This window comes from Salmo trutta, chromosome 31 (genome assembly GCF_901001165.1).
Source record: "Salmo trutta chromosome 31, fSalTru1.1, whole genome shotgun sequence".
Lineage (NCBI taxonomy): Eukaryota > Metazoa > Chordata > Actinopteri > Salmoniformes > Salmonidae > Salmo > Salmo trutta.
The window spans coordinates 42635205-42661288 of NC_042987.1; the positions used below are offsets into that span (position 1 = coordinate 42635205).

The 26084-nt window shown below is 48.5% G+C and overlaps 1 protein-coding gene across 1 annotated transcript in view; it reads right to left on the bottom strand.

Annotated features, from left to right (window-relative positions):
* The window catches only part of ak5 (adenylate kinase 5), a gene marked incomplete at its 5' end in the record, with an annotated part of 128084 nt that overhangs the window by 54985 nt on the left and 47015 nt on the right, over positions 1-26084 (bottom strand). The window contains 1 exon segment of the mRNA XM_029726628.1: positions 21295-21486. Coding sequence (XP_029582488.1) covers positions 21295-21486 — 192 coding nt within the window.

The following is a 26084-nucleotide window of genomic DNA, read 5'->3' on the forward strand; positions in this document are numbered from 1 at the left end:
CTGACCAGGGCCCATAGAGGATACAGAGCATACGGAAAGTATTCAGACCACTTGACTTTTTACACATTTCTGTTACGATACAGCCTTATTCTAAAATGGATTAAATAGTTTTTTTCCCCCCTCATCAATCTACACAAAATACCCCATAATGACAAAGCAAAACATGTTTAGAAATGTTTGCACATTTATATATATATAAAAAAACGTATATATCACATTTACATAAGTATTCAGACCCTTCACTAAGTACTTTGTTGAAGCGCCTTTGTCAGTGATTACAGCCTCGAGTCTTCTTGGGTATGACGCTACAAGCTTGGCACACCTGTATTTGTGGAGTTTCTCCCATTCTTCTCTGCAGATCCTCTTAAGTTCTGCCAGGTTTGTTGGGGTTCATCGCTGCACAGCTATTTTCAGGTCTCTCCAAAGATGTTAGATCAGGTTCAAGTCCGGACTCTGGCTGGGCCACTCAAGGACTTTCAGAGACTTGTCCCGAAGCGTTGTACTGACTGTGTGCTTAGGGTTGTTGTCCTGTTGGACGCTGAACCGTCGCCCCAGTCTGAGGTCCTGAGAGCTCTGGAACAGGTTTTCATCAAGGATTTCTATGTGCTTTTCTCTGTTCATCTTTCCCTCGATCCTGACTAATCTCCCAGTCCCTGCTGCTGAAAAACATCCCCACAGCATGATGCTGCCACCACCATGCTTAACCGTAGGGATGGTACCAGGTTTCCTCCAGACGTGACACTTGGCATTCAAGCTAAAGAGTTCAATCTTGGTTTCATCAGACCAGAGAATCTTGTTTCTCATGGTCTGAGAGTCTTTAGGCGCCTTTTGGCAACCTCCAAGCAGGCTGTCATGTGCCTTTTACTGAGGAGTGGCTTCCGTCTGGCCACTCTATCATAAAGGCCTGATTGGTAGAGTGCTGCAGAGCTGGTTGTCCTTCTGGAAGGTTCTCCCATCTCCACAGAGGAACTCTGGAGCTCTGTCAGAGTGACCGTCAGGTTCTTAGTCCTGACTAATGCCCTTCTCCCCCCGATTGCTCCGTTTGACCGGGCGACCAGCTCTAGGAAGAGTCTTGGTGGTTCTTCATTTTAAGAATGATGGAGGCCACTGTGTTCTTGGGGACCTTCAATGCTCCATAAATGTTTTGGTTCCCTTCCCCAGATCTGTGCCTCGATACAATCCTGTCTCGGAGCTCTACGGACAATTCCTTCAACCTCATGGTTTGGTTTTTGCTCTGACATGCACTGTCAATTGTGGGACCTAATATAGACAGATGTGTGCCTTTCCATATTATGTCCAATCAATTGAATTTACCACAAGTGGACTACAGGCTGCAATGTAACAAAACATGGAAAAAGTCAAGGGGTGTGAATACTTTCCGAATACACTGCATAGAGGGAATAGGGTGTCATTTGGGATGAAGCCAACTGAGGAACAGGTTGGCAAAGGAAAAATCACAACGTTTGGGAATGAGAGATTTAGGATCCAAAACAAGTATAATAGATATTTTGTATTAAAAAAGGTATACAACAGTGTTCTACCTACATTTACATTTTAGTCATTTAGCAGACGCTCTTATCCAGAGCGACATACAGTAGTGAGTGCTTACATTTTCATACATATATATTTTTTCTCCGTACTGGTCCCCCGTGGGAATACGAACCCACAACCCTGGCGTTGCAAACACCATGCTCTACCAACTGAGCCATTTTGTATAAACCAGTTATTCCCGGAGGTACAGCAGTGCTGCCTTTTCAATACTGTCTCCAGTTGTGTTTATACTTAGCAAGTGTGATGCACCTTCAACAGGTATTCATTTCCCAAATACGTCGTAACCATGAGTCACGAGTCACCGTGGTAACGCCAGTTGGTAACTCCATGGTAACCTGCTGGACCACTCAGAGGGGATTAAAAAACAAGTTAATGGTGGTGGAACAATCATTAGCTGAAAGAATTACTGTTATGCCCGTAATTAATCATTGGTCTGATGACAGATTTAGCAACGCCATCCTCCTTCCTGTTCTCTAAGAGTTAACAAAGACTTCAATAATCACCTCTATTTGCGATCACCACACCGACGATATCGATAAAATAATGAAATATAAACATGTTAGTCAACGAATAAAAAAAGAAGGAGGAAGGCCTTCTGATAATTAAAATGGAAGGATTATGGTTAGGATTCTAGCTTTCAAATGGAAGGATTATGGTTAGGATTCTATTTTTAAAGTTGACGGATTAAAGATTAATCCAGATTACGGTTAGCTTTTAATGAATCATAAATCTGATGACAACTTTAATCCTCCATCTTCCCCTATAAAACCCTCTCACCTCCTTACCCACCAGCTACTAGTTTCATCCTCCCCTTTAAGACCCTCTCACCTCCTTACCCACCAGCTACTAGTTTCATCCTCCCCTTTAAGACCCTCTCACCTCCTTACCCACCAGCTACTAGTTTCATCCTCCCCTTTAAGACCCTCTCACCTCCTTACCCACCAGCTACTAGTTTCATCCTCCCCTTTAAGACCCTCTCACCTCCTTACCCACCAGCTACTAGTTTCATCCTCCCCTTTAAGAACATTTCATCTCCTTACCCACCATCTACTAGTTTCATCCTCCCCTTTAAGACAACTAAAATGTGTCATTATATTTCTCTGTGTGTTTCAATAGAGATTCTACATTTTTTGGTCCAGGACTAGGCTTGGAGCTCTCCCCTTTAACAGCTCCCGAGTGGCGCAGCGGTCTAAGGCACTACTTCTCAGTGCTAGTAGGCGTCACTACAGACACCCTGGTTCGAATCCAGGCTGTATCACAACCGGCCGTGATTGAGATTCCCATAGGGTGGCGCACAATTGGCCCAGCGTCGTCCGGGTTTGGCCAGGGTAGGCCGTCATTGTAGATAAGAATTTGTTACTTTACTGGCTTGCCTTGTTAAATAAAAATACATTAAATAAATAGGTGTCCATAGACTGAGGCTAGCTCCTAACAGACTGATCTGAACTTCTACCCAGTGCTGCAAGGCACCCAGGTACAGTATCTGTTAATAATAACATCACATTTCTCAGGAAATTAACTTTAAAAACACATTTCTCTCCACCGTCAAAAGGGGGGGCCATAAAATGTTTTGCCGCGAGGTTGGGACTCCCCAAAAGGCTGGAGCTGATCCAACACAGACACACGTGTTTGTTTTACTATCCTTGTGGGGACCAAACAAATATTCCCATTAAAAATCCTATTTACCCTTAACCTAATCCTAATTCTAACCCTTAACCTAATCCTTATTCTAAACCTTACCGTTAATGCCTAAAATAGCCTTTTTTCCTTGTGGGGATTGGTCGAAATGTCCCCACTTATCCGAAATGTCCTTGTTTCCATAAGGATAGTAAAAACCAATACAAACACAAAATCACAGGGCCAGTACAGAACAGAACATCACAGGGCCAGTACAGAACATCACAGGGCCAGTACAGAACATCACAGGGCCAGTACAGAACAGAACATCACAGGGCCAGTACAGAACACAACATCACAGGGCCAGTACAGAACAGAACACCACAGGGCCAGTACAGAACAGAACATCACAGGGCCAGTACAGAACACAACATCACAGGGCCAGTACAGAACAGAACATCACAGGGCCAGAACAGAACATCACAGGGCCAGTACAGAACAGAACATCACAGGGCCAGTACAGAACAGAACATCACAGGGCCAGTACAGAACAGAACATCACAGGACCAGTACAGAACAGAACATCAGAGGGCCAGTACAGAACAGAACATCACAGGGACATTACATAACAGTACATGCGTGGGTATCAGAACTGTCAGAACTAACCTTATGGTGGCAGATAGTTGAATCTCCCTTCCCTCTCTTCTCATTCTCTGTTGCTATCTCTGTATCTCATTCTTTCTCTCTCTCTCTTCTTCATCATCTCTATTCTTCCCTGTTTCTGTCTGTCTGTCTCTGTCTGTCTGTCTGTCTGTCTGTATGTCTGTCTGTCGCTCGCTGTCACTGTCTCTGTCGCTGTCTCTCGAACAGGAGCAGGGAGAGGGGCAAGAGAGATAGGGAGACAGACAGGAGAGATAGGGAGACAGACAGGAGAGACAGGGAGACAGACAGGAGAGACAGGGAGACAGACAAGAGAGACAGGGAGACAGACAAGAGAGACAGGGAGACAGACAAGAGGCAGTGAGGCAGGCAGAGGGGGGCAGTTGGTTGAGAGTTAGGCAAGGGGTCCGGAAGGGGTGTAGGCATGTGGAAGTAATCAGTGTGTGTGTGTGTGTGTGTGTGTGTCATGGATGCTAACTAGAAGTATATATATTCAGTGCATTTTTCCACAATAGGTGGTACAGCGTAAACACATTAAAGAAAAATGGTGTACAAATGGCTGTTCTGTTTACCACTGACTGTTTGGGATTATTCTCTCTAATGCTTCCACTGACTGTTTGGGATTAGTCTCTCTAATGCACTCACTGACTGTTTGGGATTAGTCTCTCTAATGCTGGGATGTGTAGTATCTGACGGACCTCAGGTGTGGAGAGGAGAGACAGTTGAGGTGCACAAGCCTTGTGGCAGTCTAAGTGGAGGAGGCTTTAGCCATACCTCAGGGCCACAAGTGTTTCCGGGTCAACTCACATGCCCACCCGATGTCCTCCCGAGACTTCAGAATCTAACCTTTTCTTTCTCTCTCTCTCTCTCTCTCTCGCTCTCCTCCCTCTCTCGTCCTGTAAATCAGGGGCGGAAATCCCGGGGGGGACGGGGGGGACACGACCCCCCCATCCTGGGAAAAATATGATTTGTCCCCCCCAATATATCACTGAAACATAACTATGTAATTTAAATAATATTAATAATACGCAATGAAAGCAATTGTGCTGATTATAGACACTTAATAGCGCGTTTTTAAGTTTCAAAAGATTGCGACCCCCCCACCCTTTGCCTCACAATGGTTTGATCCACTGCCAGTTCCTTATTTGGCAAGCTAACAGAGGGGTCGTATCTACTGTCTGAAAGGCACTCAATGAACGTAACTGACGTGAGGTTAATCCAGTCAATCGCGCACACACACTAGCTGAATATGCAGAGCTAGCGGGCAAATATTAACTATTAAGCTAGCTAGTACCTATTCCATTTATGTGGCCTCGTCAAAGATGGAATCTTTGCTATCGTCAATTTATTCCAAGATCAGCATGCAGATGATGTAAGTTAGTGCTTCAAAGTCCCTGTGATAAGGTTAGCGATAAACTGAAGTCCAAACTGAACAGAACTACACTCTCTTCTACCATTGTCTTAAGTATATTTAATGGTCTCGTTGCAAAAGCTAAATTGTCGCAAGGGAACTTTTTTTTTATTTTTTTATTTCACCTTTATTTAACCCGGGTAGCAATGATTATAGCAAACACCACTGAAACGGAATTGGTGCTCGCTAGCTTTGCAAATTCAGCTATTGTTGGAAGCCAGCCAATATGAAACAAACTATTAAAATTACAAAAGGTTGCAGCATATGTTGTGTAAATGGTGAACTCATACAGCTGTCAACTCGTCATTTTAATCCGTTTCACATTTGCTAGCTACCTTTTAGATCGAAGCCCAAATAGAATGATAAAAGATAAGATGATAGAAGCCCATCTCCTACTGTAAATAACCTACACACTGTGTGTGTGTGTGTAGCCAGCCAGCCAGGTAGAAAAATGGCAGAAAAATAAAAGACGGACATCAGAGTATTTTTCAATACACCAAAACGCAAAGTAAGAACCCTAGTAGCCTAATATCTCAAAGACTAGTTGATAAAATGTTCATAAGAAAGAAATGAAATTCTAATGGAAATGTTTCACAATGATGTCATTAGGCAGAGCAGGCAACAGATGGCACACAGACAGCAGAGTTGGGGACAGATATGCAGGGACAGACTGGCAGAGACAGGGAGTCTCAGGTAAGTTTGTTGAGTCTTTGTTGTAAAATAGGAACATAATTGGAAAATGCCATGGATACCCCCACTCTCAACTTAAACTGGTGACTGAACTAAGATTTGTTAAAGGCAATGGTATTGCTGTTGTGATTAGTTGTGTAGTTTTGGGTACCGGTAGTTAGGAGGACGGCAAACACCTTATTTCTTTGGTTCCTCAATATACATTTACCATATTACAATGTAGGCTATGTGTTACAGCACTACTTTTGGTGTCCCCCTCAGGAATTGCTCGAGAAAATTTCATGTAATTGTCCCCTCCAAAGTTGATATCAGATTTTCGCCCCTGCTGTAAATTTTCTCTCTCTCTCTTTCTCTCTCGCTCTCCTCCCTCTCTCGTCCTGTAAATATTCTCTCTCTCTCTCTGTGTGTTCATATCTTTCTTCCTACACTCTCTACTGTCCTGTCCTCTCACCCCCTCTTTTACACCACCGCTACTCTCTGTTGTAATCTATGCATAGTCACTTTAATAACTCTACCTACATGTACATACTACATCAACTAACCATTGACTCTGTACCGGTACCCCCTGTATATAGCCTCCACATTGACTCTGTACCGGTACCTCCCTGTATATAGCCTCCACATTGACTCTGTACCGGTACCCCCTGTATATAGCCTCCACATTGACTCTGTACCGGTACCCCCTGTATATAGCCTCCACATTGACTCTGTACCGGTACCCCCTGTATATAGCCTCCACATTGACTCTGTACCGGTACCTCCCTGTATATAGCCTCCACATTGACTCTGTACCTGTACCCCCTGTATATAACCTCCACATTGACTCTGTACCGGTACCCCCTGTATATATCCTCCACATTGACTCTGTACCTGTACCTCCCTGTATATAGCCTCCACATTGACTCTGTACCGGTACCCCCTGTATATATCCTCCACATTGACTCTGTACCTGTACCCCCTGTATATAGCCTCCACATTGACTCTGTACCGTAAAACCCTGTATATAGCCTCCACATTGACTCTGTACCGGTACCCCCTGTATATAGACTCCACATTGACTCTGTACCGGTACCCCCTGTATATAGCCTCCACATTGACTCTGTACCGGTACCCCCTGTATATAGCCTCCACATTGACTCGGTACCGGTACCCCCCTGTATATAGCCTCCACATTGACTCTGTACCGGTACCCCCTGTATGTAGTCTCACTATTGTTATTTCACTGTAAGGTCTACTACACCTGTTGTATTCAGCATTTCACTGTGAGGTCTACTACACCTGTTGTATTCAGCATTTCACTGTAAGGTCTACTACACCTGTTGTATTCAGCATTTCACTGTGAGGTCTACTACACCTGTTGTATTCAGCATTTCACTGTAAGGTCTACCTACACCTGTTGTATTCAGCATTTCACTGTAAGGTCTACTACACCTGTTGTATTCAGCATTTCACTGTAAGGTCTACTACACCTGTTGTATTCAGCATTTCACTGTAAGGTCTACACCTGTTGTATTCAGCATTTCACTGTAAGGTCTACACCTGTTGTATTCAGCATTTCACTGTTAGGTCTACTACACCTGTTGTATTCAGCATTTCACTGTTAGGTCTACTACACCTGTTGTATTCAGCATTTCACTGTGAGGTCTACTACACCTGTTGTATTCAGCATTTCACTGTAAGGTCTACTACACCTGTTGTATTCAGCATTTCACTGTAAGGTCTACTACACCTGTTGTATTCAGCATTTCACTGTAAGGTCTACTACACCTGTTGTATTCAGCATTTCACTGTAAGGTCTACTACACCTGTTGTATTCAGCATTTCACTGTAAGGTCTACTACACCTGTTGTATTCAGCATTTCACTGTAAGGTCTACACCTGTTGTATTCGGCGCATGTGACTAATAACATTTGATTTGATATATTCTCTGTCATACCTCTCTCAATTCAATTCAATTTAAGGGCTTTATTGGCATGGGAAACATTTGGTGTCATCAAATTGATAAAAAATACAGTGCAGACATTGTTAATGTTGTAAATGACTATTGTAGCTGGAAACGGCTGATTTTTAATGGAATATCTACATAGGTGTACAGAGGCCCATTATCAGCAACCATCACTCCTGTGTTCCAATGGCATGTTGTTAGCTAATCCAAGTTTATCGTTTTAAAAGGCTAATTGATCATTAGAAAACCCTTTTGCAATTATGTTAGCACAGCTGCAAACTGTTGTCCTGATTAAAGAAGCAATAAAACTGGACTAGCTGAGTATCTGGAGCATCAGCATTTGTGGGTTCGATTACAGGCTCAAAATGGCCAGAAACAAAGAAATTTCTTCTGAAACTCATCAGTCTATTCTTGTTCTGAGAAATGAAGGCTATTCCATGTGAGAAATTGCCAAGAAACTTTAGATCTGGTACAACGCTGTGTACTACTCCCTTCACAGAACAGCGCTAACTGGCTCTAACCAGACAAGAAAGAGGAGTGGGAGGCCCCGGTGCACAACTGAGCAAGAGGACAAGTACATTAGAGTGTCTAGTTTGAGAAACAGACGCCTCACAAGTCCTCAACTGGCAGCTTCATTAAATAGTACCCGCAAAACACCAGTATCAACGTCAACAGTGAAGAGGCGACTCCGGGATGCTGGCCTTCTAGGCAGAGTTGCAAAGAAAAAGCCATATCTCAGACTGGCCAATAAAAATAAAAGATTAAGATGGGCAAAAGAACACAGACATTGTGCAGAGGAAGATTGAAAAAAATGTGTTATGGACAGACGAATCTAAGTTTGAGGTGTTCGGATCACAAAGAAGAACATTCGTGAGACACAGAAAAAATGAAAAGATGCTGGAGGAGTGTTTGACACCATCTGTCAGCATGGTGGAGGCAATGTGATGGTCTGGGGGTGCTTTGGTGGTGGTAAAGTGGGAGATTTGTACAGAGTAAAAGGGATCTTGAAGAAGGAAGGCTATCACTCCATTTTGCAACGCCTTGTCATACCCTGTGGATGGCGCTTAATTGGAGCCAATTTCCTCCTACAACAGGACAATGACCCAAAGCACAGCTCCAAACTATACAAGAATGATTTAGGGAAGAAGCAGTCAGCTGGTATTCTGGTCTATAATGGAGTGGCCAGCACAGTCACTGGATCTCAACCCTATTGAGCTGTTGTGGGAGCAGCTTGACCGTATGGTACGTAACAAGTGCCCATCAAGCCAATCTAACTTGTGGGAGGTGCGTGGGAGGTGCTCCAGGAGATCAGGTATCAAGGTAAGACCCAGATGCAGACTGTGTGAAGTAACAATAGGGTCAGGGACAGGGTCAGGGACAGGCAGACGACAGGTCAAGGCAGGAAGGGTCAGGGTAAGGGTCAGGGACAGGCAGACTACAGGTCAAGGCAAGCAGGGTCAGGGTCAGGGACAGGCAGACGACAGGTCAAGGCAGGCAGGGTCAGGGTCAGGGACAGGCAGACGACAGGTCAAGGCAAGCAGGGTCAGGCAGACGACAGGTCAAGGCAAGCAGGGTCAGGGTCAGGGACAGGCAGACGACAGGTCAAGGCAGGCAGGGTCAGGGTCAGGGTCAGGGACAGGCAGACGACAGGTCAAGGCAGGCAGGGGTTGATAATCCAGAGTAGGAGTAAAGGTACAGGTCGGCAGGTAGGGTCAAGGTCAGGGTCAGGGTCAGGCAGAGTGGTCAGGCGGGCGGGTATAGGGCCAGGACAGGCAAGGGTCAAAAACCAGGAGGACGAGAAAGAGAGGCTGGAATAAGACAGGAGCTGACAGGACAAACGCTGGTAAACTTGACGAACAAGACGAACTGGCAACAGACAAACAGAGAACACAGGTATAAATACCCAGGGGATAATGTGGAGGATGGGCAACACCTGGATGGGGTGGAGACAAGCACAAGGACAGGTGAAACGGATCAAGGTGTGACACGGGAAGCATGGGGTAAAATCTCTACTAGAATGCTCAAAGGTCTGCAAGGCTGTAATTGCTGCAAATGGAGGATTCTTTGACGAAAGCAAAGTTTGAAGGACACAATTATTATTTCAATTAAAAATCATTATTTATAACCTTGTCAATGTCTTGACTCTATTTCCTATTCATTTTGAAACTCATTTCATGTATGTTTTCATGGAAAACAAGGACATTTCTAAGTGACCCAAAACTTTTGAACGGTAATGTATGTTAACATTGCCAAAGCAAGTGAAGTAGATCATTAACAAAAGTGAAATAAACAATAAAATGTAGTCTCAAATAGCACCCTATTCCCTATTTAGTCTCAAATAGCACCCTATTCCCTATTTAGTGCACTACTTTTGACCAGGACCCATAGATGAAACACACAGCTAGAAACACACAGCTGGAAACACACCGCTGGAAACACACAGCTGGAAACGGGATACACACAGCTGGAAGCACACAGCTAGAATCACACAGCTGGGAACACACAGCTGGGGACACACAGCTGGAAAGACACAGCTGGAAACACACAGCTGGGGACACACAGCTAGAAACACACAGCTGGAAACACACAGCGGAGGACACACAGCTAGAAACACACAGCTGGAAACACACAGCTGGAACTGGGATACACACAGCTGGAAGCACACAGCTAGAATCACACAGCTGGGAACACACAGCTGGGAACACACAGCTAGAAACACACAGCTGGAAACACACCGCTGGAAACACACAGCTGGAAACACACAGCTAGAAACACACAGCTGGAAACACACAGCTATGGACACACAGCTAGGGACACACAGCTAGGGACACACAGCTAGGGACACACAGCCAGGGACACACAGCTGGAAACACACCGCTGGAAACACACAAAGCTGGAAACACACAGCTGGAAACACACAGCTGGAAACGGGGGACACACAGCTGGAAACACGCAGCTGGAAACACACAACTGGGAACACACAGCTAGGGACACACAGCTAGGGACACACAGCCAGGGACACACAGCTGGAAACACACCGCTGGAAACACACAAAGCTGGAAACACACAGCTGGAAACACACAGCTGGGGACACACAGCAAGGGACACACAGCAAGGGACACACAGCTGGAAACACACAGCTGGAAGCGGGGGACACACAGCTGGAAACACGCAGCTGGAAACACACAACTGGGGACACACAACTGGGGACACACAACTGGGAACACACCGCTGGAAACTGGAAACACACTGCTAGAAACACACAGCTGGAAACACACAGCTGGGGACACACAGCAAGGGACACACAGCAAGGGACACACAGCTGAAAACATACAGCTGGAAACGGGATACACACAGCTGGAAGCACACAGCTAGAATCACACAGCTGGGAACACACAGCTAGGGACACACAGCTAGGGACACACAGCCAGGGACACACAGCTGGAAACACACCGCTGGAAACACACAAAGCTGGAAACACACAGCTGGAAACACACAGCTGGAAACGGGGGACACACAGCTGGAAACACGCAGCTGGAAACACACAACTGGGGACACACAACTGGGGACACACAACTGGGGACACACAACTGGGAACACACCGCTGGAAACTGGAAACACACTGCTGGAAACACACAGCTGGAAACACACAGCTAGGGACACACAGCTAGGGACACACAGCTAGAAACACACAACTGGATACACACAGCTGGATACACACAGCTGGAAACGGGGGACACCCAGCTAGAAACACACAGCTGGAAACACAGCTGGAAACGGGGGACACACAGCTAGAAACACACAGCTGGAAACACAGCTGGAAACGGGGACACACAGCTAGAAACACACAGCTGGAAACACACAGCTAGAAACACACAGCTAGAAACACATAGCTGGATGTCAAACATTATGGTTTGTGCTGCTTCCCCTCGTATTCATTGTGGAAAAACCACAAATGGTAAATACAGAGAAGAAGACTCTGTGACCTAACCTCTGAGGGGTGGAATGACTGGTCTCACTCGTTCAGCTGGGAACGAATCCAGACAGTCTAACATGGACAATGTCGTCTAACACAGGGTGTTCATGTGATAAGGCAGTGGGGACAGAGGTTCAAGACACAGTAATGTCAATCTTTGTTGTTTTTTTTTACTTAAAAGTAAGATTCTTCCAGCAAGCTATGGATAATAACTGTCACCAGCATATTTTCATCAACAGAGAGAGATATCCTGTAATACAATATGCATTTACTATGACGTTGATATTTATTGCTGTGATCACTGATAGACGTGATGCTGGAGGTCTTGACAACAGGAAGGAGGATTAAAATCGGCATGATCCTCTTTAATAGTTTCAGATTGGTTCACCACCATTAACCTATTTATCCCCTCTGAGTCGTAGTGTAGAGACAATATATCCACTAACAGCCCAGAGAGAGAGAGAGACAGCCTGATGCAGGCTTGGTTACCCAAGGTAGAGACAATATATCCACTAACAGCCCAGAGAGAGAGAGAGAGAGAAACAGCCTGATGCAGGCTTGGTTACCCAAGGTAGAGACAATATATCCCAGATAGAGAGATAGAGAAACAGCCTGATGCAGGCTTGGTTACCCAAGGTAGAGACAATATATCCAAGAGAGATAGAGAAACAGCCTGATCCAGGCTTGGTTACCCAAGGTAGAGACAATATATCCCAGATAGAGAGATAGAGAAACAGCCTGATGCAGGCTTGGTTACCCAAGGAGAAGACAAGTCAGTAATTCCATGTGGCAGCGTTAGCTAATAATTCATTGGACCAGAGCCGTTGCTGATCTGAATGAATTAGCATTGAAAACCCAACCAGTGGTCTGGAAATCAAGAAATTAAATGGCTTTTAAATGAATTGAATGACACAAAAACAGATATGCTGTGTGTGTGTGCTGAGTAGTTAGCTGAAATTCACTACGACTGTGAAATGTATTTTTCCACTTTGATGAAAACCTTTCTGTACTGCTAACGTTCACTTCCTGTTATTTCCACTCTAATTGCTAGTCGTATAGTTTAGAATTCTTCCTAATTTATACAAAGAGTTGTGGGATATTAGAATCCTCCTGCCTTAACCTTTGCAGTTTTCAACCTAGAACATAGGTGGGTGTTACACGTTGAAGGTGGATGAGGTGAATTTGGCCCAGGCTAGGTAAAGGCCTCTGAGTACCTAGCTTAGGGGGTGCTGAGGGGGTAGTGTAGGGGTGCTGAGGGGGTATTGTAGGGGTGCTGAGGGGCTAGGTAAAGGCCTCTGAGTACCTAGCTTAGGGGGTGCTGAGGGGGTAGTGTAGGGGTGCTGAGGGGGTACTGTAGGGGTGCTGAGGGGGTAGTGGTGCTGAGGGGGTACTGTAGGGGTGCTGAGGGGGTAGTGGTGCTGAGGGGGTACTGTAGGGGTGCTGAGGGGGTAGTGGTGCTGAGGAGGTACTGTAGGGGTGCTGAGGGGGTAGTGTAGGGGTGCTGAGGGGGTAGTGTAGGGGTGCTGAGGGGCTAGGTAAAGGCCTCTGAGTACCTAGCTTAGGGGGTGCTGAGGAGGTACTGTAGGGGTGCTGAGGAGGTAGGGGTGCTGAGGGGGTAGGGGTGCTGAGGGGGTAGTGTAGGGGTGCTGAGGGGGTAGTGTAGGGGTGTTGAGGGGGTAGTGTAGGGGTGCTGAGGGGGTAGGGGTGCTGAGGGGGTAGTGGAGCTGAGGGGGTAGTGGTGCTGAGGGGTAGTGATGCTGAGGGGGTAGTGGTGCTGAGGGGGTAGTGGTGCTGAGGGGGTAGTGATGCTGAGGGGGTAGTGATGCTGAGGGGGTAGTGATGCTGAGGGGGTAGTGGAGCTGAGGGGGTAGTGTAGGGGTGCTGAGGGGGTAGGGGTGCTGAGGGGGTAGTGTAGGGGTGCTGAGGGGGTAGGGGTGCTGAGGGGGTAGGGGTGCTGAGGGGGTAGTGTAGGGGTGCTGAGGGGGTAGTGTAGGGGTGCTGAGGGGGTAGGGGTGCTGAGGGGGTAGTGATGCTGAGGGGGTAGTGATGCTGAGGGGGTAGTGGTGCTGAGGGGGTAGTGATGCTGAGGGGGTAGTGGTGCTGAGGGGGTAGTGATGCTGAGGGGGTAGGGGTGCTGAGGGGGTAGGGGTACTGAGGGGGTAGTGATGCTGAGGGGGTAGTGGTGCTGAGGGGGTAGTGGTGCTGAGGGGGTAGTGATGCTGAGGGGGTAGTGATGCTGAGGGGGTAGTGGTGCTGAGGGGGTAGGGGTGCTGAGGGGGTAGTGATGCTGAGGGGGTAGTGGTGCTGAGGGGTAGTGGTGCTGAGGGGGTAGTGGTGCTGAGGGGGTAGTGTAGGGGTACTGAGGGGGTAGTGGTGCTGAGGGGGTAGTGATGCTGAGGGGGTAGTGATGCTGAGGGGGTAGTGATGCTGAGGGGGTAGGGGTGCTGAGGGGGTAGTGATGCTGAGGGGGTAGTGATGCTGAGGGGGTAGGGGTACTGAGGGGGTAGTGATGCTGAGGGGGTAGTGATGCTGAGGGGGTAGTGATCCTGAGGGGGTAGTGATGCTGAGGGGGTAGGGGTACTGAGGGGGTAGTGATGCTGAGGGGGGTAGTGGTGCTGAGGGGGTAGTGGTGCTGAGGGGGTAGTGGTGCTGAGGGGGTAGTGGTGCTGAGGGGGTAGTGGTGCTGAGGGGGTAGGGGTGCTGAGGGGGTAGTGGTGCTGAGGGGGTAGTGATGCTGAGGGGGTAGTGGTGCTGAGGGGGGTAGTGATGCTGAGGGGGTATGTTGAGTGCTGAGGGGGTAGTGGTGCTGAGGGGGTAGTGGTGCTGAGGGGGTAGTGGTGCTGAGGGGGTAGTGGTGCTGAGGGGTAGTGGTGCTGAGGGGGTAGTGGTGCTGAGGGGGTAGTGATGCTGAGGGGGTAGTGATGCTGAGGGGGTAGTGATCCTGAGGGGGTAGTGGTGCTGAGGGGGTAGTGGTGCTGAGGGGGTAGTGGTGCTGAGGGGGTAGTGGTGCTGAGGGGGTAGTGGTACTGAGGGGGTAGTGGTGCTGAGGGGGTAGTGGTGCTGAGGGGGTAGTGGTGCTGAGGGGGTAGTGGTGCTGAGGTGGTAGTGATGCTGAGGGGGTAGTGATGCTGAGGGGGTAGTGATCCTGAGGGGGTAGTGGTGCTGAGGGGGTAGTGGTGCTGAGGGGGTAGTGGTGCTGAGGGGGGTAGTGGTGCTGAGGGGGTAGTGGTGCTGAGGTGGTAGTGGTGCTGAGGGGGTAGTGATCCTGAGGGGGTAGTGGTGCTGAGGGGGTAGTGGTGCTGAGGGGGTAGTGGTGCTGAGGGGGTAGTGGTACTGAGGGGGTAGTGGTGCTGAGGGGGTAGTGGTGCTGAGGGGGTAGTGGTGCTGAGGGGGTAGTGGTGCTGAGGGGGTAGTGGTGCTGAGGGGGTAGTGGTGCTGAGGGGGTAGTGGTGCTGAGGGGGTAGTGGTGCTGAGGGGGTAGTGGTGCTGAGGGGGTAGTGATGCTGAGGGGGTAGTGGTGCTGAGGGGGTAGTGGTGCTGAGGGGGTAGTGGTGCTGAGGGGGTAGTGGTGCTGAGGGGGTAGTGGTGCTGAGGGGGTAGTGGTGCTGAGGGGGTAGTGGTGCTGAGGGGGTAGTGATGCTGAGGGGGTAGTGGTGCTGAGGGGGTAGTGGTGCTGAGGGGGTAGTGATCCTGAGGGGGTAGTGGTGCTGAGGGGTAGTGGTGCTGAGGGGGTAGTGGTGCTGAGGGGGTAGTGGTGCTGAGGGGGTAGTGATGCTGAGGGGGTAGTGATGCTGAGGGGGTAGGGGTGCTGAGGGGGTAGTGGTGCTGAGGGGGTAGTGGTGCTGAGGGGGTAGTGGTGCTGAGGGGGTAGTGGTGCTGAGGGGGTAGTGATGCTGAGGGGGTAGTGATGCTGAGGGGGTAGGGGTGCTGAGGGGGTAGTGGTGCTGAGGGGGTAGTGGTGCTGAGGGGGTAGTGATCCTGAGGGGGTAGTGGGTGCTGAGGGGGTAGTGGTGCTGAGGGGGTAGTGGTGCTGAGGGGGTAGTGGTGCTGAGGGGGTAGTGGTGCTGAGGGGGTAGTGGTGCTGAGGGGGTAGGGGTGCTGAGGGGGTAGTGGTGCTGAGGGGGTAGTGGTGCTGAGGGGGTAGTGGTGCTGAGGGGGTAGTGGTGCTGAGGTGGTAGTGGTGCTGAGGGGGTAGTGATCCTGAGGGGGTAGTGGTGCTGAGGGGGTAGTGGTGCTGAGGGGGTAGTGGTGCTGAGGGGGTAGTGGTGCTGAGGGGGTAGTGGTGCTGAGGGGTAGTGGTACTGAGGGGGTAGTGGTGCTGAGGGGGTAGTGGTGCTGAGGGGGTAGTGGTACTGAGGGGGTAGTGGTGCTGAGGGGGTAGGGGTGCTGAGGGGGTAGTGATGCTGAGGGGGTAGTGGAGCTGAGGGGGTAGTGTAGGGGTGCTGAGGGGGTAGGGGTGCTGAGGGGGTAGTGTAGGGGTGCTGAGGGGGTAGGGGTGCTGAGGGGGTAGGGGTGCTGAGGGGGTAGTGTAGGGGTGCTGAGGGGGTAGTGTAGGGGTGCTGAGGGGGTAGGGGTGCTGAGGGGGTAGTGATGCTGAGGGGGTAGTGATGCTGAGGGGGTAGTGGTGCTGAGGGGGTAGTGATGCTGAGGGGGTAGTGGTGCTGAGGGGGTAGTGATGCTGAGGGGGTAGGGGTGCTGAGGGGGTAGGGGTACTGAGGGGGTAGTGATGCTGAGGGGGTAGTGGTGCTGAGGGAGTAGTGGTGCTGAGGGGGTAGTGATGCTGAGGGGGTAGTGATGCTGAGGGGGTAGTGGTGCTGAGGGGGTAGGGGTGCTGAGGGGGTAGTGATGCTGAGGGGGTAGTGGTGCTGAGGGGGTAGTGGTGCTGAGGGGGTAGTGTAGGGGTACTGAGGGGGTAGTGGTGCTGAGGGGGTAGTGATGCTGAGGGGGTAGTGATGCTGAGGGGGTAGTGATGCTGAGGGGGTAGGGGTGCTGAGGGGGTAGTGATGCTGAGGGGGTAGTGATGCTGAGGGGGTAGGGGTACTGAGGGGGTAGTGATGCTGAGGGGGTAGTGATGCTGAGGGGGTAGTGATCCTGAGGGGGTAGTGATGCTGAGGGGGTAGGGGTACTGAGGGGGTAGTGATGCTGAGGGGGTAGTGGTGCTGAGGGGGTAGTGGTGCTGAGGGGGTAGTGGTGCTGAGGGGGTAGTGGTGCTGAGGGGGTAGTGGTGCTGAGGGGGGTAGTGGTGCTGAGGGGGTAGTGGTGCTGAGGGGGTAGGGGTGCTGAGGGGGTAGTGGTGCTGAGGGGGTAGTGATGCTGAGGGGGTAGTGGTGCTGAGGGGGTAGTGGTGCTGAGGGGGTAGTGATGCTGAGGGGGTAGTGGTGCTGAGGGGGTAGTGGTGCTGAGGGGGTAGTGGTGCTGAGGGGGTAGTGGTGCTGAGGGGGTAGTGATGCTGAGGGGGTAGTGATGCTGAGGGGGTAGTGATGCTGAGGGGGTAGTGATCCTGAGGGGGTAGTGGTGCTGAGGGGGTAGTGGTGCTGAGGGGGTAGTGGTGCTGAGGGGGTAGTGGTGCTGAGGGGGGTAGTGGTACTGAGGGGGTAGTGGTGCTGAGGGGGTAGTGGTGCTGAGGGGGTAGTGGTGCTGAGGGGGTAGTGGTGCTGAGGTGGTAGTGATGCTGAGGGGGTAGTGATGCTGAGGGGGGTAGTGATCCTGAGGGGGTAGTGGTGCTGAGGGGGTAGTGGTGCTGAGGGGGGTAGTGGTGCTGAGGGGGTAGTGGTGCTGAGGGGGTAGTGGTGCTGAGGTGGTAGTGGTGCTGAGGGGGTAGTGATCCTGAGGGGGTAGTGGTGCTGAGGGGGTAGTGGTGCTGAGGGGGTAGTGGTGCTGAGGGGGTAGTGGTGCTGAGGGGGTAGTGGTGCTGAGGGGGTAGTGGTACTGAGGGGGTAGTGGTGCTGAGGGGGTAGTGGTGCTGAGGGGGTAGTGGTGCTGAGGGGGTAGTGGTGCTGAGGGGGTAGTGGTGCTGAGGGGGTAGTGGTGCTGAGGGGGTAGGGGTGCTGAGGGGGTAGGGGTGCTGAGGGGGTAGTGGTGCTGAGGGGGTAGTGATGCTGAGGGGGTAGTGATGCTGAGGGGGTAGTGATGCTGAGGGGGTAGGGTGCTGAGGGGGTAGTGGTGCTGAGGGGGTAGTGGTGCTGAGGGGGTAGTGATCCTGAGGGGGTAGTGGTGCTGAGGGGGTAGTGGTGCTGAGGGGGTAGTGGTGCTGAGGGGGTAGTGGTGCTGAGGGGGTAGTGGTGCTGAGGGGGTAGTGATGCTGAGGGGGTAGTGGTGCTGAGGGGGTAGTGGTGCTGAGGGGTAGTGATCCTGAGGGGGTAGTGGTGCTGAGGGGGTAGTGGTGCTGAGGGGGTAGTGGTGCTGAGGGGTAGTGGTGCTGAGGGGGTAGTGGTGCTGAGGGGGTAGTGATGCTGAGGGGGTAGTGATGCTGAGGGGGTAGGGGTGCTGAGGGGGTAGTGGTGCTGAGGGGGTAGTGGTGCTGAGGGGGTAGTGGTGCTGAGGGGGTAGTGGTGCTGAGGGGGTAGTGGTGCTGAGGGGGTAGTGATGCTGAGGGGGTAGTGATGCTGAGGGGGTAGGGGTGCTGAGGGGGTAGTGGTGCTGAGGGGGTAGTGGTGCTGAGGGGGTAGTGATCCTGAGGGGGTAGTGGTGCTGAGGGGGGTAGTGGTGCTGAGGGGGTAGTGGTGCTGAGGGGGGTAGTGGTGCTGAGGGGGTAGTGGTGCTGAGGGGGTAGGGGTGCTGAGGGGGTAGTGGTGCTGAGGGGGTAGTGGTGCTGAGGGGGTAGTGGTGCTGAGGTGGTGCAACTATTCATTTTTCAGCATCTCTGCTTTTTGCAAAAACGGTTGTTTATAATTACGAATAGGATCTTGCAGGATATATTAGTTTGAACTGGAAGAGGTGTTTCCTGTCTCTACCATCATTATTCTAATGGAATTCAGAAAGAACAAAACCCCTGTCCTGAAACATTCACATCAAAAGGTGTCAAGTTATAGGCAAAGACACAAAGCATACACATCAAATTAAAATATTTTTCTTGATCAAATAACATGGAAAACAAGCACTTTTTGTGTGTGCAGTAATAATTTACCATCCTTACAAACCACTTAATGTAAATAAATGTACATTACAGTATTGTACATACTGTAGGCTGGTCTTCTAGGTTAGTACCTGTAGACTTTCCATCGCCATGGAGATAAACAATGACCAATCCAGTAATTGAGTACAACCTCCGTCATGTTGGTTGTTGATCATTGATAGACAGCCATTTTTCAAGTCTTGCCATAGATTTTCAAGTCGATTTAAGTCAAAACTGTAACTAGGTCACTCAGGAACATCCAACATTTTACATTTACGTCATTTAGCAGACGCTCTTATCCAGAGCAACTTACAGTAGTGAATGCATACATTTCATACATTTTTTTCCGTACTGGTCCCCTGTGGGAATCGAACCCACAACCCTGGTGTTGCAAGCACCATGCTCTACCAACTGAGCCACACGGGACCATTGTCTTGGTAAGCAACTCCAGTGTAGATTTGGCCTTGTTTTTTAGGTTATTGTCCTGATGAAAGGTGAATTCATCTCCCAGTGTCTGGTGGAAAGCAGACTGACCCAGGTTTTCCTTTAGGATTTTGCCTGTGTTTAGCTCCATTCTGTTTCTTTTATCCTAAAAAACTCCCCATTCCTTGACAATGACAAGCATACCCATAACATGATGCAGCCACCACCATTAATTTGTTTAAAAAAAAATCTAAAAACATAATTCCACTTTGACATTATGCGGTATTGTGTGTAGGCCAGTGACTCAACATCTCAATGTAATCCATTTTAAATTCAGGCTGTAACACAACTAAATGTGGGGAAATTAAAGGGGTATGAATTCAGGGTTAACAACATGGCTACACACACACACACACACACACACACACACACACACACACACACACACACACACACACACGCACACACACACGCACACACACACACACACACACACACACACTCACACACACACACACACCAGAGCCTTGGTGCACAAACGCACACACACACACACACACCTCGCTAGTAGACTTCTACACACTAGACTATGGAGGAGACCAATAGCATACAATTAACACCATTAATGCCTTCCTGTCATTCAGATCAACAACAAGGCTCTGGTCCTGTGTGTGTGTGTGTGTGTGTGTGTGTGTGTGTGTGTGTGTGTGTGTGTGTACCAAGGCTCTGGTCCAGTGGATGGCAGATCGATGGACAGATGTGAGGACTAATGAAGTATCTAAAGGGTTGTATATCAACAAAAGACAGACTGGAAAAAGTGGCAAACCAGGGACTCTGTTGCTAATGGGAATTATGATTCTGGACACCCTCGAGGACAGTTCATTCAAGTCTTACTCTCCTAACTATAGGACAGGTAATAAATATCCTGTCTGTCAGTCTTACTCTCTCAATAATAGGACAGGTAATATCCTGTCTGTCAGTCTTACTCTCTCAATAATAGGACAGGTAATATCCTGTCTGTCAGTCTTACTCTCCTAACTATAGGACAGGTAATATCCTGTCTGTCAGTCTTACTCTCTCAATAATAGGACAGGTAATATCCTGTCTGTCAGTCTTACTCTCCTAACTATAGGACAGGTAATAAATACCCTGTCTGTCAGTCTTACTCTCCTAACTATAGGACAGGTAATAAATATCCTGTCTGTCAGTCTTACTCTCTCAATAATAGGACAGGTAATATCCTGTCTGTCAGTCTTACTCTCCTAACTATAGGACAGGTAATATCCTGTCTGTCAGTCTTACTCTCTCAATAATAGGACAGGTAATATCCTGTCTGTCAGTCTTACTCTCCTAACTATAGGACAGGTAATAAATACCCTGTCTGTCAGTCTTACTCTCCTAACTATAGGACAGGTAATAAATATCCAGTCTGTCAGTCTTACTCTCTCAATAATAGGACAGGTAATATCCTGTCTGTCAGTCTTACTCTCTTAACAATAGGACAGGTAATATCCTGTCTGTCAGTCTTACTCTCTCAATAATAGGACAGGTAATATCCTGTCTGTCAGTCTTACTCTCTTAACAATAGGACAGGTAATATCCTGTCTGTCAGTCTTACTCTCTCAATAATAGGACAGGTAATATCCTGTCTGTCAGTCTTACTCTCTTAATAATAGGACAGGTAATATCCTGTCTGTCAGTCTTACTCTCTTAACAATAGGACAGGTAATAACCTATCTGTCAGTCTTACTCTATCAATAATAGGACAGGTACTAATAAAGGAAACAATGGTACCGCTTGTGTGAACCCGCAACTATAATTAGGGTTAGCTGCTGAGTGGTAAACACCATAGACAACACTTAAAAACTGCTCACACACACACACACACACACACCCCCTCGTCTTACCGTGACGATGAGTCCCCTCTCCTGGAAGTATTTGACCAAGGGGATGGTGTTCTGTTTAAAGTTGGTGAGGCGGCGCTCTGTTGCATTGGGGTTGTCATCAGGACGACCCGTCGCCTCGGCTCGCTTCTCCAGACGCTCCTTCAGACGGTGGTTAGCACAGGACAGGAACACGACCAAGTCTGGAGTACAGATCTATTGGAAGAGATATACATGATTATATTATTCAGACAGTGCTGTTATGTTCTCTAAAGACAAACATACATTACGTCGCTGAACAGAAAAGGGAACAAACAAAGAAGTCACTTCGACAACAAAAAACCAAACAGAATGGGTTTTAAACGGGTTCTGAAAAACACCCATCCTGTCCCACTGAAAGTTGACAAAGCATTCAGAAAAGGGTCCTAAAATACACCCATGGGGGATTCCCACTGAAAGTTGACAAAGCAACCAGAAAAGGGACACACCAGCACCATGGATGCCTACTAGATTTTCCTCAGAAAATACAAAGTAAAAGGCGAAACTCAAACCAAGTTAGGATGAGGAAGTAAAACACATCCTGACTAACGAGATGACTCTCTGGGCCAGGTGTGACACATCCTGACTAACGAGATGACTCTCTGGGCCAGGTAAAACATATCCTAACTAACGAGATGACTCTCTGGGCCAGGTAAAACACATCCTAACTAACGAGATGACTCTCTGGGCCAGGTAAAACACATCCTAACTAACGAGATGACTCTCTGGGCCAGGTAAAACACATCCTAACTAACGAGATGACTCTCTGGGCCAGGTAAAACACATCCTAACTAACGAGGTGACTCTCTGGGCCAGGTAAAACACATCCTGACTAACGAGATGACTCTCTGGGCCAGGTAAAACACATCCTGACTAACGAGATGACTCTCTGGGCCAGGTAAAACACGTCCTGACTAACGAGATGACTCTCTGGGCCAGGTAAAACCCATCCTGACTAACGAGATGACTCTCTGGGCCAGGTAAAACACATCCTGACTAACGAGATGACTCTCTGGGCCAGGTAAAACACATCCTAACTAACGAGATGACTCTCTGGTCCAGGAGTGACACATCCTTAGTTGGAATGAAGTTATTTTTACTGAACGTCTTCCTCATGCCCTTAAAATCAAAGTCTCGCTTTGTTTCCACAGCAACCAAACTTCTAGCTGCCTGCCTTCATTTTCTCAGGTAGCTGAATTTAGTAGAAGGCATATTGTGAGTTGACTGGGGGGAAAAAATGAAGTACTTTAGCTTGATTACTTGATGACTGACATTAGTTGGCTATTTTTATAAAAGACTCCAATCTTTCACTTGAAGATAATTTGAATGATTAAGGACCATTATCCAATTGAATTGCATAGATGCTTTTTTTTCTCCCCCCCATTTCAATGTTGGAATAAATTGTAGCTATTCAATGTTCACCCAAAACAAGAACACTTTAGAAATGACTGCTGCTGTATTATCTTCCCTAAATGCTAGGTAGCAGACTAATCAACCAATCAATCAAAAACAATCGATCGTGACCTGGTGACTGAGTCAATAGAGACGGTTGTTCGGATCAAACCATGCAGCGGGCAGAAGCAGGCTATTCATCACTACCAGGTCAGGCTCCTGTTAGCTTTAACACTGTACGGACGCACGGACCCCCCCAACCACCCCACACACATTAATCCTCCTTCAGCAGCATGTCCTGAATTAGTGACTGTTTTCGTCTCTGTCTGTCTGCCTGCCTGCCTGCCTGCCTGCCTGCCTGCCTGCCTGCCTGCCTGCCTGCCTGTCTGTCTGTCTGTCTGTCTGTCTGCCTGCCTGCCTGTGGAAGAAAGGAGGATGATGAAGGGATGAAGAGGGAGGAGAGGGATGGAAGGGACCCAGGGGGTCTGTGAGGGTGAAGGTCTGTCTGTTCTAAAATAAGGTGCGGTGAGCCCCGGAGGGCGCAAGCCAAAGGGCCGTTGTGATGTTTGAAAGGGCATCACAGCGAGAGCATCGCAGGGTGCTGCAGAGGAATGGACAACACACAGACATATTCTTTTCTATCTGGTCTCTACTGTACGACTCAACCTGAGACCGCCGCTTCTATATACATAACCCATTATCTTCCATCATTTATTACCCTTATTCAATAGCCTTAATCATTACCCTTATATTTACCCTTATTTATGACCCTTATTAATTACGCATATTATTACCCATAATAATTACCCTTAGTTATTACCCTTATTTATTACCCTTAAAATTACCGTTATGTATGACCTGTATTTATTACCCTTATTAGTTACCCATATTTATTACCCTTAAACATTACCCGTATTCATTAGCCATAATAAAATTCCCCTTATTCATTACCCTTGTTTAATACCCTTATACATTACCCTTATTAATTAACCATGTGTATTACCCTTAAATATTATCCTTATTCATTAGCCATAATTATTACCCTTATTTGTTACCCTTACCGATTAGCCATATTAAAATGACCCTTAAACATTACCCTTGTTAAATACCCTTTTTCATGACCCATATTTATTACCCTTAAAATTACCCTTATTCATTACCCTTGTTCATTATCCTTATTCATTATCCTGCTTTATTACCCTTGTTCATTATCCTTATTCATTATCCTGCTTTATTACCCTTGTTCATTATCCTTATTTATTATCCTTATTCATTACCCTTGTTCATTACCCTTATTCATTACCCTTGTTCATTACCCTTATTCATTATCCTTGTTCATTACCCTTGTTCATTATCCTTGTTCATTACCCTTGTTCATTATCCTTATTCATTACCCTTGTTCATTATCCTTGTTCATTACCCTTGTTCATTATCCTTATTCATTACCCTTATTCATTATCCTTGTTCATTACCCTTGTTCATTATCCTTGTTCATTACCCTTGTTCATTATCCTTATTCATTACCCTTGTTCATTATCCTTATTCATTATCCTTATTCATTACCCATATTTAATACCCTTATTTTACCAGGTAAGTTGACTGAGAAGACATTCTATTTTCTATCCCTCCAGTATAACATAACACATTGTGGTGAGTCTTATGTCATGTTGATACCAACTCTACGATTCATAACACTGAACTGAAGTGAAATTGGAAAAACAACTGATGTGAACATAGACAGACACATAGGATGCCATTTGGTACAGAAACTATTCCATTATAGTGCACTACTTTACGACCAGAGCTCATAGTGCCCTCCGGGGCTCTACGCACCTTATCCCTTGTAAAAGTATTTTTTTTTCTATAATGTCTTTTTTCGTTATGTGTCGGACACCGGTAACATGCTGGCTGACACCGGTAACATGCTGGCTGACACCGGTAACATGCTGGCTGACACCGGTAACATGCTGGCTGACACCGGGCACATGCTGGCTGACACCGGGCACATGCTGGCTGACACCGGTAACATGCTGGCTGACACCGGTAACATGCTGGCTGACACCGGTAACATGCTGGCTGACACCGGGCACATGCTGGCTGACACCGGTAACATGCTGGCTGACACCGGTAACCATGCTGGCTGACACCGGGCAACATGCTGGCTGACACCGGTAACATGCTGGCTGACACCGGGCACATGCTGGCTGACACCGGTAACATGCTGGCTGACACCGGTAACATGCTGGCTGACACCGGGCACATGCTGGCTGACACCGGTAACATGCTGGCTGACACCGGTAACATGCTGGCTGACACCGGTAACATGCTGGCTGACACCGGGCACATGCTGGCTGACACCGGGCACATGCTGGCTGACACCGGGCACATGCTGGCTGACACCGGTAACATGCTGGCTGACACCGGTAACATGCTGGCTGACACCGGTAACATGCTGGCTGACACCGGGCACATGCTGGCTGACACCGGTAACATGCTGGCTGACACCGGGCACATGCTGGCTGACACCGGTAACATGCTGGCTGACACCGGTAACATGCTGGCTGACACCGGTAACATGCTGGCTGACACCGGGCACATGCTGGCTGACACCGGGCACATGCTGGCTGACACCGGTAACATGCTGGCTGACACCGGGCACATGCTGGCTGACACCGGTAACATGCTGGCTGACACCGGTAACATGCTGGCTGACACCGGTAACATGCTGGCTGACACCGGGCACATGCTGGCTGACACCGGTAACATGCTGGCTGACACCGGTAACATGCTGGCTGACACCGGGCACATGCATGATTCCCCGTGAGCCATCGTGGGCATGTTGATTTTATCCATCAACACCAGACGCGATCCGGACACGCAGGATGAAACATCAAAACTAACTATGTTAATTTGGGGACAGGCCCGAAACACATGAAACTTTAATGGACATTTAGCTAGCTAGCTAGTTAATTTGTCCTGGGATATAAACATTTTTTATTTTTTTTATTTTACCTGAAATGCATACGGTTCTTTATTTCCTGGATCTTTGTAAATTTTTGACCATTTTCAGTCAGGAAGGTGACCATGAACCCGATGGTCACTCTGACACAGCTCCAGAGTTCCTCTGTGGAGATGGGAGATTCTTACAGAAGGACAAACATCTCTGCAGCACTCCACCAATCAGGCCTTTATGATAGAGTGGCCAGACGGAAGCCACTCCTCAGTAAAAGGCACATGACAGGCCGGCTGGAGTTTGCCAAAAGGCGCCTAAAGACTCTCAGACCATGAGAAAAAGATTCTCTGGTCTGATGAAACCAAGATTGGCATTCAGGCCAAAGAGTTCAAACGTCACGTGTGGAGGAACCCTGGCACCATCCTAACAG